At 34.5% G+C, this 20,084-nt stretch overlaps 1 protein-coding gene across 1 annotated transcript; it reads left to right on the top strand.

The window, feature by feature from the left end:
* Window positions 1-5,928: 5,928 nt before the first annotated feature.
* Window positions 5,929-12,832, top strand: LOC128741789 (uncharacterized). The gene is made up of 7 exons (XM_053837836.1): window positions 5,929-6,200; window positions 6,301-6,492; window positions 6,687-6,932; window positions 7,114-7,332; window positions 7,472-7,663; window positions 8,959-9,225; window positions 12,497-12,832. Exons 1-7 carry the CDS (start codon window positions 6,108-6,110, stop codon window positions 12,560-12,562), a joined length of 1,275 nt encoding a protein of 424 aa, XP_053693811.1. The 5' UTR covers window positions 5,929-6,107; the 3' UTR covers window positions 12,563-12,832.
* The last annotated feature ends 7,252 nt before the right edge of the window (window positions 12,833-20,084 follow it).

The raw sequence follows: 20,084 nt of genomic DNA, 5'->3' as shown, positions 1-20,084 counted from the left end.
GCGGTTGTTTCTAAAAGTCATTTTGAATTAGCTTGGGCTCACTTAGCAATGACCTGTTTATAAACCAGGACTTATATTAAAGCGTTATAAATGAGGTATCTCGCGCATTGAAATCGTGAAACTGGTACACCGCGCGCTTAATTTCCATTATATGATTATTGAATATCAAAAACTTGACAGCTTCTGAACAGCTCCCTGACAATGTGCTTACAACATCATAAAGGAGATGATAATACAACTATGACTTATAACCCAAAGACTCTAAATAAGTGCAAAACAATAACATCAATGAATGGGAGGGTCCATCAGGGTAATTGATTGATGCATGATGCAATGATGCAAGATAATTTATATAGTTTCAATTATTTAAGTATCAAACGAGAGGTTTTGACACTGCGAATATATCTGCAAAATTACATAAGAATTGGTTTTACCGGTCAAAAGATATTTAAAAATAATTGATGAAATTTATTCAAGAAAACTTTTCTGATATGAGTCAGTGGGACCAAACCTCAAAAACGCGAAAATTTACTATAGTGTAAAAATGCATAATATTTCAACGAGTGTTTTTTTTTTGAGCCAGTTTATTAATAAAATATAGCACATTTTCTTACACTGTTAAGGTGACCGTTTGTCCGCATAATAGGGTGACACTAATTTTTGTTCTTTTAAATGCGTTCAAAAACATAGTTTCTTCACAAAAATTGTAGAACACACTTAAATAAGCAACTTTGCTGCCTATAGTAATTATCTATCTCTTACCGATAGCGAAATTTAATGATTTGTTTAAAGAAACCAATTTAAAATCAATTCTGCTCAAAAACTGCACACGATTTTTTTTATTTCTTTTAAATGTTCTCAAGTTATACAGTAGATTAAAATACATTCTGGAGATTATTTATCGCTTGGATACATTCCTTCAGTTGGATCCGAACGAGTAAGGAGGGGAGGGGATCACACCTGCGAAATGACACTTTCCGCGAAAAGGGTTTCCGTGAAATACTATATTCCGCGTTATGATCAACCGAGAATTGGTTTTTGGCGAAATGTTATACAATCGCGAATATTTAAATGCTATCCTTGCGGATTGCAAGGATGATGTTGAATCTTTAGATCAATACCTAAATTGTTACGTAGCGGTTTTCTAGGTAATGAGATTAATCTATTTTCAGAGAGCGAAATAAGGCGCTATACCCTTGGCCAATTGTAGTCATTAACCAAAGTCAGGGTTAATGCCATAAGTTCATCCCCGAGGGTCCGGAGTATCACTTAACCTTTATTAGCAAAGATACTCCCAACGAAACAAATTTACAGTTAATCAGAAACGGTTGGTACGAGACGTCCCCGTTTCTTCTTCCCCTGTTGATTTTGAAATGCATCTATGTATGAATAACTTATTCACACAAGATTTATTTCTTATAATCGTCTTTGCGGCAATACTTCACAGTTGGCCTGGCCGATTAAACATTTGCAATATATCTCTGATATTTTGCAAATGTTAATACAGACAAGAAAATAATTTGAAATATTTCTATGATTAGAAATAATTAAAATTATTTCCAGGAATCCTTTATTGTGGCTGTGTTGGTATTAATAAGAATAAGAAATAAGAATACCTAAATTGTTACGTAGCGGTTTTCGAAAATTCGAAAAATTACCAAAATGACAGCCATTTTTTCAAAAAGAAGCTTATTTTTCATCAAAAATCGCCATTTGTGAGCTTAAAAAAATTGAAAAATAGAGATATCGAAAACGACAGGGTGACAAACTGAGCAATGTCTGTGTGTGTGTGTGTGTGTGTGTGTGTGTGTGTGTGTTTGTGTATGTGTGTGTGTATGTGTGTGTGTGTGTATGTGTGTGTGTATGTGTGTGTGTGTGTGTGTGTGTGTGTGTGTGTGTGTGTGTGTGTTTGTGTATGTGTGTGTGTGTGTGTATGTGTGTGTGTATGTATGTGTGGGGCGCAAATTTTCTATCGCCTGTTTCTCGGAGATAGCTGTACCGATTTGTTCGCTTTTACTTTTGTTTGAAAGGTGTTATTACCTAGTATATCACTATTGAATTGTTTCAAGGTCCGACATTTCGTTTAAAAGTTATAAGTTAAAATGTGAAAATTACGTGACACGATTTTCTCCGGAACCACATGACCGATTTCAACAATCGTAGTATCGAATGAAAGCTCTTGTTAATGCTAAATTTTTCAGGAAGTTTTATTGAAAACAAACAAGTAGTTTAAAAGTTATGCTTAAAAAACCTGTTTTGACAAGGTAATAATTATCACCTGTTTCTTAGTTATGGCACAAATCTTCCACATGATTGTGAGGAACGTGCTGCTCGAGCCAAAGATACTGATAGAGATGGCAAAACCGATTTAGGCGCTACTAGTCTCACTTGAAAGGTAACATAGCCTAATAGCACAGAACAGAAGTGGAAGTCCGAACGATTCGGCGATCAAAACTGGTAACCGAGTCTTTTTTGTTTTTATTTTTCTTTGGGAAGGTTTTCGCATAGAAGCGAATACCAGCAATATAAGCAGAACGCTCGCTGCCAATCGCATAGCAGCTTTCACATGCTTTCGTGTGCATTCGTATGCGTTCGTGTGTTATCGTGGAAAAAAGTGACGCGCTACCGCCAGGTTCGCTAGTATCTGTAGAAAGTAGCATGTACGTGTTTGGATTTCTATTTCCACTTCTGTTCTGTGCTAATAGATCACTATCGATTTGTTTTTTGATTGGACGTTTAATTTGAAAGTTATGAGCAATTGAATACATCACAATAAAATTTACAATAATTTGTAACGATATCATCTAAGATTATTTATCTAGTTTGAATTATTTTGGCATCAAATTAGAGGTGTTAATGCTGCAAATATATCTGCAAAATTTCAGAAGAATTGGTTTTGCCGATCAAAATATATTAACCCTCTAACACTCGCGCCAACTTGTTGACTGGGAAAACTTGGTTTTAGGTTTATGGAACCTTCGGAAGAGTTTCGTGAAATTAAAAGCTATATCGTCTGGTGGAATTTAAATTTTGATTAATCCCCCTAAAAATGAAACATAAAAATTATTTTTCTTCATCAGTGTCTTATTTCAAAGCGTATACGTATCTGTCGCGAACGAATATTAAATAGTGGAATTTAGTCGGTAAAAGTTTTTTCTTTTCTTTAATTTCAGAGTTCGTATTCCACTAAGAGGCTTCAAAAACTTCAGACAGTTGACATGTTTCTCACTTTTCTTGAATTTCAATGCAAATTTAAAAATTGCAAATTGTCATCACATACACACTTACATACATACATACATACATACATACATACATACATACATACATACATACATACATACATACATGCATACATACATACATACATACATACATACATACATACATACATACATACATACATACATACATACATACATACATGCATACATACATACATACATACATACATACATACATACATACATACATACATACATACATACATACATACATACATGCATACATACATACATACATACATACATACATACATACATACATACATACATACATACATACATACATACATACATACATACATACATACATACATACATACATACATACATACATACATACATACATACATACATACATACATACATACATACATACATACATACATACATACATACATACATACATACATACATACATACATACATAAATACATACATACATCACACACATTGAATACAATCAACATTTGATTGATATGTTTTGATTTCACACGTTTTAACGGTTTAATATACGGTGCTCAAGTGTTAAAGTTTGAATAACTTTTGAATGAACCGTCCGATTTTCAATAACTCGGTTTCGTTTGATAGATCTCAGCAGTAATTTTCAAATAATAATAAAATGCGTGATGTTTTTCATTGAATTAATGTTTATATGTTTCAAAAATATCTTTTAAATACTATTTTTTCCCCATATCTTTATGTAACTTTCAAACTACAAGTCCAATCGTCATGAAATTTGGAACTTAAGGGTTTGCAAGACTCCTCTTTCATATGCAATCAATTTTGTTCAAATCGGTTAAGGGATCTATGAGATAATGAAGTCCCATATTTTTCGTATTTTTATACATAACTTTTGGACTAAAAGTCCGATCAGTATGAAATTCAATAGCGACCCCTAGACCTTTCATTTGACACTAAGAACATTAAAATCGGTCCAGTCATCTCCGAGAAAAGTGAGTGAGATTGAAAGCGTTACATACACACACACACACACACACACACACACACACACACACACATACACACACACACACACACACACACACACACACACACACACACACACACACACACACACATACATACACACACACAGAAAATGCTCAGTTTTCGAAACTGAGTCGAGTGACATTCGGCCCGCAGGACCTTCTTTCCATTTCCGGTTTTCCAAGTGATTTCTATACCTTTATATTATATACTTATATAGTAGAAAGGCAAAACATGGCATTCAGAAAAACGCGTCAAAAGTTTCGTACTTGTTGCACTTCCCTTGAACTTTTCAACGAGATCAGATATCAAAAAATCCTTTTAGCATGACATGACAGGTATAAACCTTCCGAAAATGAAAAAAAAAAACGATATTCTAGAGTAGGGTCCCCCTTAAGTATGGAAATAACCGAGTCAGTTACATTTAGGAAATTTAAGCTTGCCTTCATCTAACAAATGTATATGAATGGTTTAGGTATTTATAGCAATTCAGTAAATTATAAATTTGCATAATAAACTGGCGGTCATTTTCAGCCTGTCAAGCATTGTCGAACTGCACCTGCATTCGTAATTCTACGTGAACCCTTCGTTCGTGCCCCTAGGCACAGACCGTCATACTTTTTGTTTTTATTTATTTTGTATGAGAATCACTTGACCAATTAGTTCGTTCATTAGTGTCTTAGTAAAATGTAAATTAAACTGAGAAAACTAAAACTTACCCTATACAGTGGACTCTCGGAAAAATAACTCTCTGAATGAAAAGTTAATTGTTCAGAAAAGTTAAGCGAATATTACCTCTCATGCAACACTCTAAAAAGCTAATTTTTGGCTTAACTTTTCTGAAAGTATGAATTTATTGGTTGTCCAAAGCGTTCGTTCACACAGGTGTGTTTTCCTTCTATATTCATTTCTCATTTTTCGGTTTATTATCGCCTTTTCACAACTTCATAACTGGGATTAAATTAAACTCTTGTACCGGTCAGTTGTAGCAATGGTTCAATACGGGCACATAGTTACTTCAGAATTTTTGATAACATATTGGAAAAGCGCAAACTCAAATTGAATTTTAAATGCAAAAGAAGGAACAACAGGGAACAAAAAATAAGCGCGAACATTGTCAAAATGATGTCGTAGACTACGAAAAATCAATAGTAAACTAATATAATTTATCATTTTCACTACTCAGGACTACTCAGAAAAGTTAATATTTCGGAAAAGTTAATCGACCCATTCCCCAATCGATTAACTTTTCCAAGAGTCCACTGTATCTACTATTTATTCATTATTTTTACAGAGACGTATTTTATCTTCTATTTACTGTATATTTCTTAGAAGAAGTTGACAGAGATACCGATGATACTTCTTATACATTTTTGAGTGGTTGCAACCGTTATTTTTATCAACTTTACCGAAGACATAAACTTTCCTGGACTTCAAATATCCTAAACAAACTTCGTATATAACCATAATCTAATCGTTTATTCCTTTGTAAATATATTTCTTTATTTATATTTGTGTTCACTCTAGACTCGCTAGAGCATACCTGCTTGTTGATCTATAAGCACGAATTGCAAAAAAGAAATAGCAAATAAAAATAAAAACAAAACACGTAAAAACCAATCAACGTGATTCACCGAGAAGGAACAGTTACCACGTCATCATCAAGTACGCTTTGCCTTATACCAAACGTTGCCTCGCATCATTAGACAGTCCGAACTGCAGTCTTGTATCGCCAATCGAGAGCAGTGGATGGATTCTTGTCAACCCATAATATTCGAAGTGCAGTCAAAGATTAGTGCCTAGTTCATAAAAAACGAAACAAATTTCTTTCCTGGAATGTATCGGTTGATGTTGCTACTGCCGGTGGCAGCTCTGATTTCACAAAGCAGTGCTCAAACCAAAGCGAACTGTGCCGCAAACGGAGAATATGTAATTTTAAATGTTGTTTTATACATTCTCATTACATATTGGCGTTCTAGTGCGTTAAGAATATAAAGGAATGCATTTTATTTTTCATTTAATTCTACAGTGTCTAACTCACAACGATTGTTGTTCGGGAAGTTGTCTGAGTTTCTCCTACAAATGTGTTCCAGTACCACCAAGTGCAATTGTTGGAACTACATACGTCCCAATCACCATCGATACTGAAAATCGGTTTGGAGGTCCAGATGATAGTGGAGCTAGTATTACGCAAAAAAGCTGCGCTAAAAACGGCGAATACGTAGGTTCTTGACATTCCATTTCTGCACGACTAAAACAACAATATTTCGTTAATTAAGCTATACATCGCGCATTACTAATAGTTCAGAAATAAGACTTAAGACTACGCTATTCGATAACCTCTGAACTATAAATAGGTCAAGCCAAGTAAGCAAAACATGATTAATTTGCTTATATTCATTCCCTATCGTTTAGTGCCAGACTCATGCCGAATGTTGTTCAGGAAGCTGTTTGAGTTTTTCGTATAAATGTGTCCCACTAAATCCACCGGCTTCGGGAGTAAACTCACAATCACAACTACCAAGTCCAACGTCTGTGTCAATCAATCCACCCATGAGTACAGTCGAGTTGAGCAATCGTGTAGGAGAAGTGCATAGTAATACTGTTCCAGTTAACTACATAACACCGCCTCCCAAAAAATGCGCTGCGTTAGGTGAATATGTAAGTTCTCATATAATTACTATTTCATAATAATAGTAGCCAATAACCATACATTGATACGTTTATATATAAACTAAAAAACAAAATAAGATTTTTGTATATTGCATAAATTATTTATCTCAGTTTTGTTATAGTAAAATATTTATGTTAACAACGAAAACTTTACGCTATTTTTCACCAGTGTCTTAACTCTGCGGAATGCTGCTCTGGAGCTTGTTTAAGTTTTTCATATAAGTGTGTTACCAATCCGCACTTCAATCTTGTACAACAAACTCAATTGGCAACGCGACCTGCTTCTCCACAGAGATCTACGATATCCGGAATTCTTACTAATAGGTTCGATAGCAGTAGTGACGCATCTTCAACAGTACCACCGAAATGTGCCGCCGTTGGTGAATATGTAAGAAGTCGAAATTACTAGAAAATTTCAATCGTATTCGAGCACGTATTATTATTTGATTATTTCGATTTATTTCTAATTTTATGTCTGTTTCTCAATTTTTTCCGCACTGATATTTTAACCTAAACTGTAACCCCAGTGTCTGACCTCATCTGAATGTTGCTCGAAAAGCTGTCTCAGCTTCTCGTACAAATGTGTGCATAATTACGATCTAGGCACACAACAACTTTCATTGACGGGAATCCCGATACAACAACCTTCAAGCAACAGTGCTATCGACACCAGTAATCGCTTTGGAGGAAATAGCCAGTGCACTGGTATAGGATTATATGTAAGTAAAGGAAGTATGAAATCATGACCGGTTTTTTCTTAGTAATATTAATCTTTAAATTGATGCTTTACCAAAAACTGTTGATTTTTATTAACTAGGTATGTGAAAGAAAGATTGGGCAACAATAAAACTCACGACTACGCAAAATATTTTCAACGAATATCATGCTCGATAAAATATGAAAACTTCCTGCAGCTTGTATAAATTAGTTTGGTAGCAATGTTTAGTTTCATATGTATTAAATCGGTTATACTGAAGCTATTATATCGTTATTTGTAGTTACATTATCGGTTACTGATAAACAAGGGATTAATTTTGCTCCACATAGCGCGGTTGATTTAATTTATTCATTGACTCCCTTAACAGTAATGGCTTCCAGCAACTGTGATTTAGCACTCCACTTCTATACCGGTTAATGAGTAATAATACTGTTGTTCCACAAACATAGCCACAAATAAATGAAATATCATCGTATTTTTAAACCATAAATTTCATACAACTCGAATTAAAAATTGAGTATTAAATTATAGAATTATAGAAAACTCGGTAACTGATTTTTACTTGTAAAACTTAAAATCAGGCCAACATAAATTTATACCGATGAAATAGACCAACCTCGTGTTCTTAGTCTTAACCTTGAAATGCGATTATAACCGGATTCGAACCCACAACACCCGTCAGGGCATGTGGCTCTTTGGTACCCATGTACCTTTGAACCACAGAGGGAACCACATGTTATTTCTACCCCATATAAAAGTTTGCTGGTGATTATGCTGTTACGGCTGTTACCTATCCGTACTATTTTATCACGGTTGCAAGTCTTATGCCTGCTGCTCATAGTTTTAATATTTAATCAATCTACAGCGGTCCCCCGAATAAGGCGATGGGTGGTTCTGTACGCCCAACGCGTTATCTCAGTTGTCCTATAACCAATAAAGTTTATTTTTGGCAATTTACTAGATGAATGTACTAGAATGACTAGAATGTACGAAAAATCAACTTTATTGATTGATGTACAACTAAGAAATCGCCGTGGGCGTACACCACCACCCACCGCGTTATTCGGGGACTGCTGTAATTCGACTGTTGCAGCATTCTTTTATTTCTTTGAAGTGCGCAAGATCGCAAAAGTATATTTGGTTATAAAAAAAATCTAATCTATATTTTATAATTAGTTAGTTATTCAGTTATTATAATTCGATATGTGTATTTCATTACAAATTAACATTATTTTCTCTGTTTTCAAATAATATATCCTACAACCCTTATCGACCGATCCTTATGGATGCTGTTAGTGTATACATAACCGCGAGTGCTGCTCTGGGGCTTGTCACAAATCACTCTGCCAAACTGAAATCAGACTAGGAGTTCCCGAATCAGAACTTACGCGACCATCAGTTTCCAACGGGCCATACATACAAGTTAGCAGTTTAGATGAGCTAATCACACGCTTTGGTGGTGCGTCTTCTGGCGGTACCAATAATAGAGCAGATACAAAACAATCCGCTACCATACAAGCTAGAATTGGCACCGGAAAACAGTGTAACGTTATTGGTGACGAGGTAGGTGTAACAAAATTAATACCATGATTAACCAAGCACCGATTTTTCTCACCATGCTAAATTTGAGTAATTCTTTCAGAGGATTTTAATTTTAGTTAGAATACGATAAGAATAGTAAATAGTAAAATTGAACCAAGATCTGTAGAGCTGAGCTACATATTACATACCATGTCATACTGCAGAACTTATCTTGAACATATGCGGGATGCTTGAAATTGAAGTCTTAAATTATGACTCACAGTTATAGAGGGATTGTAGTTATATCTCTTAGGGTCAAACTTTTTTTCAAAATTTTCTCTTATTCTGAATTATTAGGATGTCAGGTTAGGTTAAAACAACATGTTGTTGCTTTAGTTCAATTTATTGGATTTTCCCTTCTGGAATTATGTCCAATTCATTCTGGTAATGAATAACTAATTATTTTAACTTCAAGTTACTATTGGACAGTTTCTTTTCATTTTGATTACTTTACTATCTACTACTTAAATATTCATTATTTATCTCCTGTTAAATTGGTCCTAGAAACTAATTCGTTTATCGATTAATGCATTATTCTCTTGACCCAATACAGTTCTCACGCACACGCAGTTTTTACGCCACTTAAGGTAAAATGCTCTTGAAACTCGATTTTATTTTTCAACGTGTGATCTATTTATAAAACTATTTATTTATATTACAAGGAATGGCTCACTTCTCGAAAATAATACTGTTTCATAATTATAATAATTTTTCCATTGCATTACGACGTTTTTACCTTTGTTATACTATAACAAAGGTTTAAAAATTGGTCGAAAAACACGAAATTGATCCGAGGCCCGGAGGGCCAAGTCACATATACCAATCGATAGGGTTCGACGATTTGAGCAATGTCTGTGTGTGTGTGTGTGTATGTATGTAATGATTTTTTCTATCGCCTGTTTCTCAGAGATGGCTGAACCGAATGGTTCGCTATTACTTTTGTTTGAAAGGTGTTATTGTCTAGTAGATCACTATTGAGTTGTTTCGTGACACGACGTTTCGTTTAAAAGTTATAAGCAAAAATGTGAAAAATACGTGACTCGGGTTTCTTCAAAACTACATGACCGATTTCAACGATCTTAGTATCAAATGAAAGCCCTTATTAAAGCTAAATTGTCCAGGAATTTTTAATTGAAAACAAATAAGTAGTTTAAAAGTTATGCATTAAAAACCTGTTTTGACAAGGTAATAATTATCGCCTGTTTCTCAGAGGTGGCCAAACCGATTAATGCGCTATTAGTCTCATTTGAAAGATAATATATCCTAATAGATCACTATTGAATGGTTTTTTGATTGGACGTTTAATTTGAAAGTTATGAGCAACCGTATACACCACACCAAAATTTACAATAATTTATAATGATTTTAACCAAGATAAATTACCTAATTTCAATTATTTTAATATCAAACGAGAGGTTTTGAGACTACGAATATATATGCAAAATTTCATAAGAATTGGTTTTGCCGGTCAAAAGATATTAACCCTCGAACACTCGCGCCAACTTTTGTAACACAGTTACTCGCGCGCAAAATAGCCCCAAACCAAAGAAAACGTGTGCACTAGAGTTTTGACTGGAAAAACTTGGTTTTAGGTTTATCGAACCTTTGGAAGAGTTTCTTGAAATTGGAAGCTCTATCGTCTGGTGGAATTTAAATTTAAATTTAAAAAAAAAAAAAAATTTTCTTCAGTGTCAATATAACACATTGATGTGTTCTGCAAAGTTATAGAGCATATTATTACAAGAAATTTTTCTAAAGACAGTAACCTTCTATCTCTGCAGCGAAGATAGAAAAATCTTATTTATTGTATATGAATTTGTAAAATCAGTTTTTCTATTATTGCTCTTTTTGTAATTGTTGCATGACTTTTTCATGAACTACAAAATTGTACAAATAGTAAAAATACACAACTTTTCTGAAAATAGTATACCTGTATGTTTGCTTGTTTAGGAACTGTAGAACTTTGATTATAAAGAATACCCTAATTTTGACTCCGAATTACTCGACTATCAGCAGACGGATACATTTTAAACATTTTACATTTGCTGATAGTTTTGCTGCATAAATTTTCCCAACAATTTAAATTATTAATGCATTGAATAATTATGATATTTTGCTCACAATGAGTTTGTTGAAGAATATACGTTAGTTAAACAACGATTTGTAATTTTATAACAATATGGCGTTGAAAAACCTACACGTGTTGTATAAAATACAACAGCGTGAGTTAATAAAAATTGATGAAAATTTTTCAAGAAAACTCTATTGATATGATTCAAATAGAATGGCATTACAAAAAACTATGCATAGTTCAAAAACCTATAAACTAGACCTTTACTAGACAATGTATATGCTAAAGGACAAGATTTCCTCTTACAACTTACTTTTATTTGCACTTACTCAGATTAATAACAACTTACTTATCCTTACTCAGCAATTTCATGATCCTTTTTTCATCAAAATTTAAAAGTGTTCCTATTTTGTTCAAATTTTGTAAACTTATTCAATTTTCAAAAATATTATGTAAACCAACGCACTACGCAACTACAACCAATAGATGAATTATTTTCCGAAGACGTGTCGATTTCTATCTCAAATAGCAAGTAAGACCGTATAACAAAGGTTCCTTTCACCACTAGGTGGATTTAATCGGGTTTTTTCGTTTATTTTCGATAATTCGTTATGGTCTTTTATTTGACGTCGTTTTTCTTTGTCAGATTATAGTCACTTTAACAGCTTGGGTCTTTCATGACTTCTACTGGGTTGGGATTTAAACCTTGGTCCTCGGCGTGCGATGCGTGAATGGTAACCACTTCACCAGGGTCCAGGATTGACCCCTGGCCCTTGAAATTTGATGAAAACTCTTTGAGAAACACTTATTTCAAAGCTCTTTGCCTTTGAAAAGTAAGTAAATTTCATAAAATAGGAGATTGAAAGACAATTTTCAGTACAAAATTTTCTAAATTTTGAAGAAAAGCAACAAAATTGAGCTACTTTTCTGTGCTAGAACTAATTTAAGGCTAACAGGACGGAAAACTAAAAATATGTAAAAACTCTGTAATGATTGAGATTTGACCATATGCGTAGGATTTTTTTCGTCAAATGTGGTCTGCTATCACCCCGAAATAGATAAAATGGGTTATTTGAATTCCTAATCAATTGATTAAAATAGTCGTAGCAAATTGGACTCCTACATTAAACACGTTCTATTATATGTACGTTATTTATACTTGTAATATTTCTTCTTTTCCAGTGCTCTCGACCTCAGGATTGTTGCTCCCAGCGATGTCACTCATACCGCCGTAAATGCGTATCATAGAGGAACCAACAGCACGAAATATTGCATAGTTGCAAACATTTAACAAAAGAAGTTTTTATTATAAGAAGAATGCGATTTTTATAAATTGTGTATTACCCTACTGAAAGATATTTTTTTGTCTATATTTCAAAGGAGCAAAATTTTGATAATTTTTTTATATTTGATATTTTATTACCAATCGGCACATACAAGCGTACTCCAATCATCTTTATGATATATATTTAAAAAAAGAATCACATTTCATAAATAATCCTAAATTTAAAAAATAATATCCTTTGCTTATGCTAATCCGTACAAAAACATAAATTAGAAATAGAATTTTTAAGAATTAGACCCATATAAGACGACAATTTTTTTAACATTAACTGGTGCATTAAAGATATAAAAAATGAGCATGTTCACATTACGGCACTCAACGGGTTGATCTCAGATAAGCTTGCGGCGAATACAGTGCATGACTTCTTGCCTATTAAGGTGTCATAGTACTTTTTCAATTTCAAAAAGTCGAATTTTTTAATGATCAGGGTATGTTGCTGCTTCGTCGTAATTGCTTATTCCCGTCCTATCTAACACAAATTATTAAATTATTATGTACTAGTTATTCCCTAATATTTTAGTTTGTTATCTATCATACACGATCAATCACGCAAGCGTGTAGGGCGCTATATCGCTGCATATTATCGTTGGTAAGAGGAAATGCTTATCAACTTAGGGACTATATTGGCTCGTTTCATTATGCTTGATTTTTGTTTTCAGGTATAATAAGTTCAAGTTGTCATACGGTTTTCAAGCCGTAAAACTCGCATGTGCATAGTAATTTTCGATATAAATTAACAAATTATGGTTGTTTATGAGTACCATTACCATTATATTAGATTTATAATAAAAAGGATATATTTTATATCTTAATTTTAGTAATTATCGACCCTACAAGAAGTTTTTCGAAAATCCAGGTAAGTTGCATATAACTGGTGCTTACATACTTACATTATCCATCTAGCTCCCCCCATCTACTAACAACAATTTCATTTCCCGAAATACTTGTGACGATTCCCTGGTCTTTAGTATCAACAAGTATTGGACTAACATTCCTTCCCATTCCACCAGGACCCGCATTCGGGCGTGGCCAGCGTCGGTATTGATCAGCATGCAGGGACCTGATATGGTTGCACAATGAGGAATAGCATGCTGTCCGAAGTATGCTTTTTCCAGCCATCATTTTGCAATTTTCATCGGTCCTGGTCAATAACGGAGTAGCAGCACACGGGCGGTATCCTATGCTTATGTTTATGCTTATCATACGCGATCAATCAAAGTGAGCTGAGATCTATTTAAATACTTTTTATCATTAAAGAAGTCCTACCAGCCAAATTTCCTGCGTTTTTTCGTGCGACGAAGAAGAAAATGTCGACTAATCGTTTTAATTTCCGTCATTCATAAATGAAAATAACTCACGCAAGGCATTGTCGTTATTCTACAGCCAGGAAAACTTGCCTGACCTGCGGAAATTTTGCAGAATAACATTTGTCATGCCATCCTACACAAATACACGCGCGTTAGCTTCGTAAACATTATTGTTATTTTTAGTTCGGACGATGAAAAATTTTGATGGACGGATTTTAAAACGGTACGACAAGTTTAAGAAATAAAGTCAGTTGCGTAATTTCAATTTCAATAATATGCTTCATATTCGCTTTTCAGTGATTTCAAAGTTCACGGATCGGAAGATAAGTGAGTTTTAGTCAAAACAGCCACAAGAACTTTTGGAGTATTCATTAAATTCATCCAACAACTTATGAAAATTCGAATGGCTTTACTTACTACGACGGGAATTAGAAAAATACCCTATACCATGTATGGTCGGATAGTAACTATAGTAAACCTGGTTCATGATTTGGGTGTCACGCTGGGAAACTTCCTTAAATATAGACCCACTACAGTAAAATAATCGTCAAGGCTAACCGACAACAGCTAAAGAGTTTCGTGATCCCATGTGTCTTCGATCACTTTACTAATTCTTTTTGCGATCTGTTCTAGAGACCAACTCGGTTACTGCTGTCCGTTCAACGATAATGCTTATACTGTGCGATTTCTCCCATGGCGTAATCGATTCCAGGTACCAGCAATTAGCATACGCAGAGCGCTGCTAGCTTCTTGGAATACAGTCATTAGAGCGGAGACGGTTCGAAGCCCAAGCCGTGTTTGTGGGGAAAGTTTTGTTCGGTGAAATTGATTCTCCAAACATCTTGCAGCACTCAAACTGGACGCACTATAAAGACTACTGCGACCCAGAAATCTCCTTTTCTTAGACGTCATTCACAAAGGATGTCCGTCTAACGGGGGGGGGGGGGGCGGAGTTAATGGGCTTTGCAAAAACGGACGCTATTGAACTCTGGGGGTAGGAGGGTCAACGTAATTTCGGACGTCCAATCACAAAAATCAGAAACAATTACAAAATTCTTCAAAATCAACTATCATTCAGCTGCCGCTTGATATAAAGATATCTGTCTATAGGTGGTAACGACTGATAAATAGGCAATGTAGTATAAAACGCTTAATTATTTTTAAAAATGTTTGCCATTGGACGTCCGCCCTAGTGGGGATGGAAGGTTAAGCTTATGTGGACGAAATAGACGATGGCTGCTGAAAAGCTTCCGAAACATCGAAAAATATCGGACGACCTTTGTGAACGACGCCTTACTTCAGCGAAATATGTCGTATGAACAGCATGACCCCATACACTTTATGTCGGCAAGCAACAACGCTGTAGTAGATTTATTTTATTTTGACATAAACGCAGTGACTTTCAAGCAGCGACTCCATAGATGAATAATTTGTGAAATTTTTATGTGTTTTGCAATGTACATATTGATAGTTGTTATCATTAAGACATGATGGTTGTCTTGTCAGATGATACTTTTTAACAAATAAACAAATAAATAAACATTTTTCAAAACAATTGTGCAGATTACAGTTGTGATTGCTTAAATTAGTTATCACATTATTAGTCTCCCTTAAGCTTGCTGTGTTGATTCGAATACGACTTACGCTAATTTCGTAGAATCGAAAGTTTTCGTTAACAAAAAACTAACTGTCTCTCCAATCGAGACATAACTAGTTAAGCAGTTCAACAATAGAAACACAACGCCAATGCCTTGAAGGTTGACATACAATATTAGACCCTTTGACACAACACCAAGCCGGGATCAATGTACTTACTATTAAAAATGTTTAAGTTATTGCAACCATAAACCAACATGTGAGTGCATTCTTATATATCAGTGATATTGACATTAAATGATGAATCCATTTACAAAAGTTTCATTGCCTTTTTCTGTTCTGTCTTTGTTCAAACTAAATGATGTGTATCGAACAGCCTACCCTACAACCACTGAAAATAGGGCAGGTACAGTTGTTTGTCGAACAAGAGTCCCACAAAAGACCGGAAAACGAAACAGGAAAATGTGAGATATAAAACTGAATGCAAGCAGTAGATAGGTTGCCGGATGTTCTCAGCTCAATGAATGCATGAGCACAGGTCTATACCACGTAGACGAGTTTTTTCGTGGAAATCATCCAAACTCATGAATAGTTTACACGGTTCATTTTGAAAAACATTTCTTTACCTGTATGTATTTCCCAAAGGAGAAATGTGGTAAAAGTCGTGATAAAATGAATAAGACTGAATGTTTCTCGATGTGACTGAAAGGTTCGTTTTAACTCTGAGGGGCAAATTAGCGTTGATGCAAGATAGAATGTTCATATCACGATATCGGCACCCTTCATTAAGATTGTCCGAAATATTTACCGATATCTGACGAAACCAGGCCAAATTTACCCGAAATTTATTTAACTGTAGTTTAATGGTAATCTACCATAAAATCTAAGGTAAATTTCATTCAAAACAGGTATATAAAATGAAGCGTTTACGAGATGAACCAGCCCGCAGTTGAAAATCTCGAATATAATAAAGATAGAGGGGTTTGCTTTCCAGAGCATTGCCCAGAACATGTCGAATTTCACATGTCGATCGTTACAGTTACATTAAAAATTCTATACAGATAGTTCGCTCATTTCAAGTTATTTGTTGGTCGCCAAACTCTCCCTTAGTGATAAATAGCGGTACCCCAATTCTTGCTTTAAAAAGGGTAGATTCTTGAGCTGAAGGATATCAGCATGTTGAATTACGCTGAGGAAATAGACTTTGGATACCTATACGTATAAGACCCAATTCAGCCTATTAAGCGGCACCTTGAACAATATTCATAAATTGTATTGAAACTCTATTTATTCTCCATTTTTATACCCATTTGTTTGCTAACATTTACTCAATATCTGAGTGTATTGTGATATTAATAATTTGACTAATAGATTCGATAAATGATGAGCTTGTTACAAGCTGGACTAGCTGGAAACCAGCAGAAGAAAAGTGAGAGTTCCAAATGCAGCGACTTTTATAATGATAAGTCGAGATGATATAAAGTAGTGAGTTTTGTGATTGGGAGATGATTATGAGAACTCTTCCGCAAGAACTATGATTTCTGTCAAACCTATCAACCACGTAGTTGGAGTTGCACATAACACCCAGCTTCCAGCTAGCATTTTGATATGTATATAAAATTGAAAATCAGCGTTACGTACATATATACATGCTAATAAATCGTATTTGATGCGCAAAATTGGCATATCTGTGGTATTCTGGAGGCGATATACGTGGTGAGGAATAAACATACGCATTTCATCGATATAAGTAATTATACATGACAATATCCGATTAAGCCCGGCCCACTCCGTACTACTATACGATTCTGTGCTAAATATCGTATGTATGTCAGCTATTATCATTATATATGACTGAAAACTAATTCGGACGGATTTTATTAAGCTTTAGTTACGATTCCGAATTTGTTCAGAGTTATTTACGATAATTTTCGGTTATTGATGTACGATTTGGTGCTAGCTGGGCAATGGTCCTGTACTCTTGGAGCTAAGAAATCTGTTGATCCGAAAACAGAAATTTAGCTTTCGAAAGTGGAATGTAGGGGAAAAGTGTATAATGTGCCCCCCCTAAGAATAAATGGATATATCTCCGTTATACTTCCCCAAATTAACGTTACAACTACGTGTATATGTTGGTACTTAAGCTGACAACCAATTGCAATTGTTTATTTCATTTAGTATTGTGGAATAAACATGCTAGGAATTATTTAATAAAAGCACCTAAATGTTGTGTTTCTCGTCTGCGCGGGGTAAAATGCCCCACCTGCGGTATAATATGCCCAATGCGGTAATTTGAGTATTTCTACCAGTGACAGACCAACTCTATTTTGTAGAAAGTAAAACTATTTCCTTTGTTTTGCAAAATATCGTTATTTTATGTAAAATAAACCTAGTTTCGGCCTTCTGGTGCACTTTTTCTTTTCTGCATGGGGCACATTATACGCAGCTGTGGCGTTTTGTACCGGGTAGTTGAATTACCTAGAATTTGGACGTTGGTAATAAATTATTCCCACCACGGTTACTCTACAATACTAATTGAATTAAATAATGGCAATCGACTTCAACTTAGATTTGTTTACATAGTTTTAAAGCCACATTTGCAAGGGGGGCAAATTGCACCACCGCAAGTGGGGCATTTTGGCCTGCTTTTACTTATTTGAAAAAATATTAAATGTTAAAGCAAGTCAAGCGTTTCATACCGTTATTTTTAGCAGGGATGTCATTTTGAAGTTCACTTTACGCAATCGAATCGCAACAACCGGTTATTTACAGATTTTGACAAGAAAATAGCTTATGGAAATGACGCCAAAAGTTACATCGGAAGCTGCTCAAAAACAAATTTATTTTTGTTTTGTTTTTACAGCATGTGACAACTGTCATACTTGCATAGTAGCCTAGTTCCATCAAATACTATGGTTTCTGGGTGGTTTTGCATTTTAATTTCGCTTGTTTAGCGAAAAACGAAGGGGGGGCACATTGGCCACGGGGGGCACGTTATACATAATTCCCCTAATATCTACCTAGGCTTTGCCACAACGCTACAAGTTAGAAATTTTACATTCCAAGCGGCTTTTTTAATAACGTTTCAAGTAAATATTTTTGTTTAGATAAAAAAAAATCAAATTTTTCAGAGTTCTACCTTTGTCCATACCCTCGTAAGCTTTGTTCCTTTATTAATAATAAACATGCATACATGCCGTAACAGCAAGCTTACCGAGTCTGCTTTGACAAGGGAGTGGTCGTGGATTCGAATCTTTGTAGAATCAGGCTATTCGTTGTCAAGTGACTTTAACATGGATTTATTCTCAGGCCGCTCATTATGCTGAATTCTATGTTACCCTTCGACAAAGCCTCTTGACAGAGGAAGAAGTATCTCTTATAGGTAATTGTGCTTATTAGGGATGCCAGTAATTATGTTATACTATCTAATATGAGATGCAGTGCAGGTTATACAGCCAACACCCGGGTAATATCACAATAGATCAACGATACTGGTCGCAGTAAGAGTCTATACAGGAAAAATTTTAAACTAAACTTTCGATCAGTATGAAATTCAATAGCAGTGAATAAGGCAATTAGACCTTTCATTTGATATTAAGATCATAGAAATCGGTGGAACGTTTAAATATCGGGTTTAAATATCTCTGAAACAGTTTGATGTGAAGACATGCCAATATACTTTTTCTATGGGTTTTTGGCCGCGCAATCGAATGATGGATGATTGACATCATCATACTGTTTTTTGCAATTTAAAATGAAAAATGCGAATATCTCAAAACACCCCCAATTTTAGTTTCATATAAATATGCTTAAAATATTCACCAGAAAATTCTACATAAGAATCATTTAACTATAAAAAACAATATTGGTAGTTTGGGATCCATTACGGCGTTTTGAATATCTGGGGCATGCGTAATTCTTTCTGAATTGTTAGTGAAACTATGTTTGAAGACGTCTACCTGAAGCTTCCGGACATTTTCATGACTAAACAATGTATTTAAATGAAGAAGATGCATTTTTAACATAGAATCAACATAATAAATTTTGATGTTCTGGATACTTTTGTATACATTTAAATAAAAGTAACAATTTCGTACAAATTTTTATAGTCATATTATTTAATTGTGCTAGTTGTGCAATATAATGCATTGTTATGTCGACTAATGTGGTATTTCACTCCTGAGTGGTATTTCACTCCGGCGCGTGTTGCTGCGCCATTCTAAAAAGGGGGTAGATGCATAATGCTGAAGGTAATTGTAATCTTGCAACCAACAGCTTTCTTTTTGACAAACCAAGATATTCCTAAATCATACCGCAAATTTCTAAGACCACGTAGCAATTTTAGTTTTATTACTAACCCTTAAAATAGCAAGGTTGTCAAAATCGCAATAAATATCAGTGAAGTTCGTTTGAAAACAGTTAAAAATTGGTCAGAAACCATAGACTTAGAGTAATTTCAACATTTTTTTCTTTATATTTTCATTTCAACAATGTATTTTTTCTTCAATTTTCTTCAATTAAA

This window comes from Sabethes cyaneus, chromosome 1 (assembly GCF_943734655.1).
Source record: "Sabethes cyaneus chromosome 1, idSabCyanKW18_F2, whole genome shotgun sequence".
Classification (NCBI taxonomy): domain Eukaryota; kingdom Metazoa; phylum Arthropoda; class Insecta; order Diptera; family Culicidae; genus Sabethes; species Sabethes cyaneus.
This window is presented reverse-complemented; position numbering and strand designations above follow the sequence as displayed.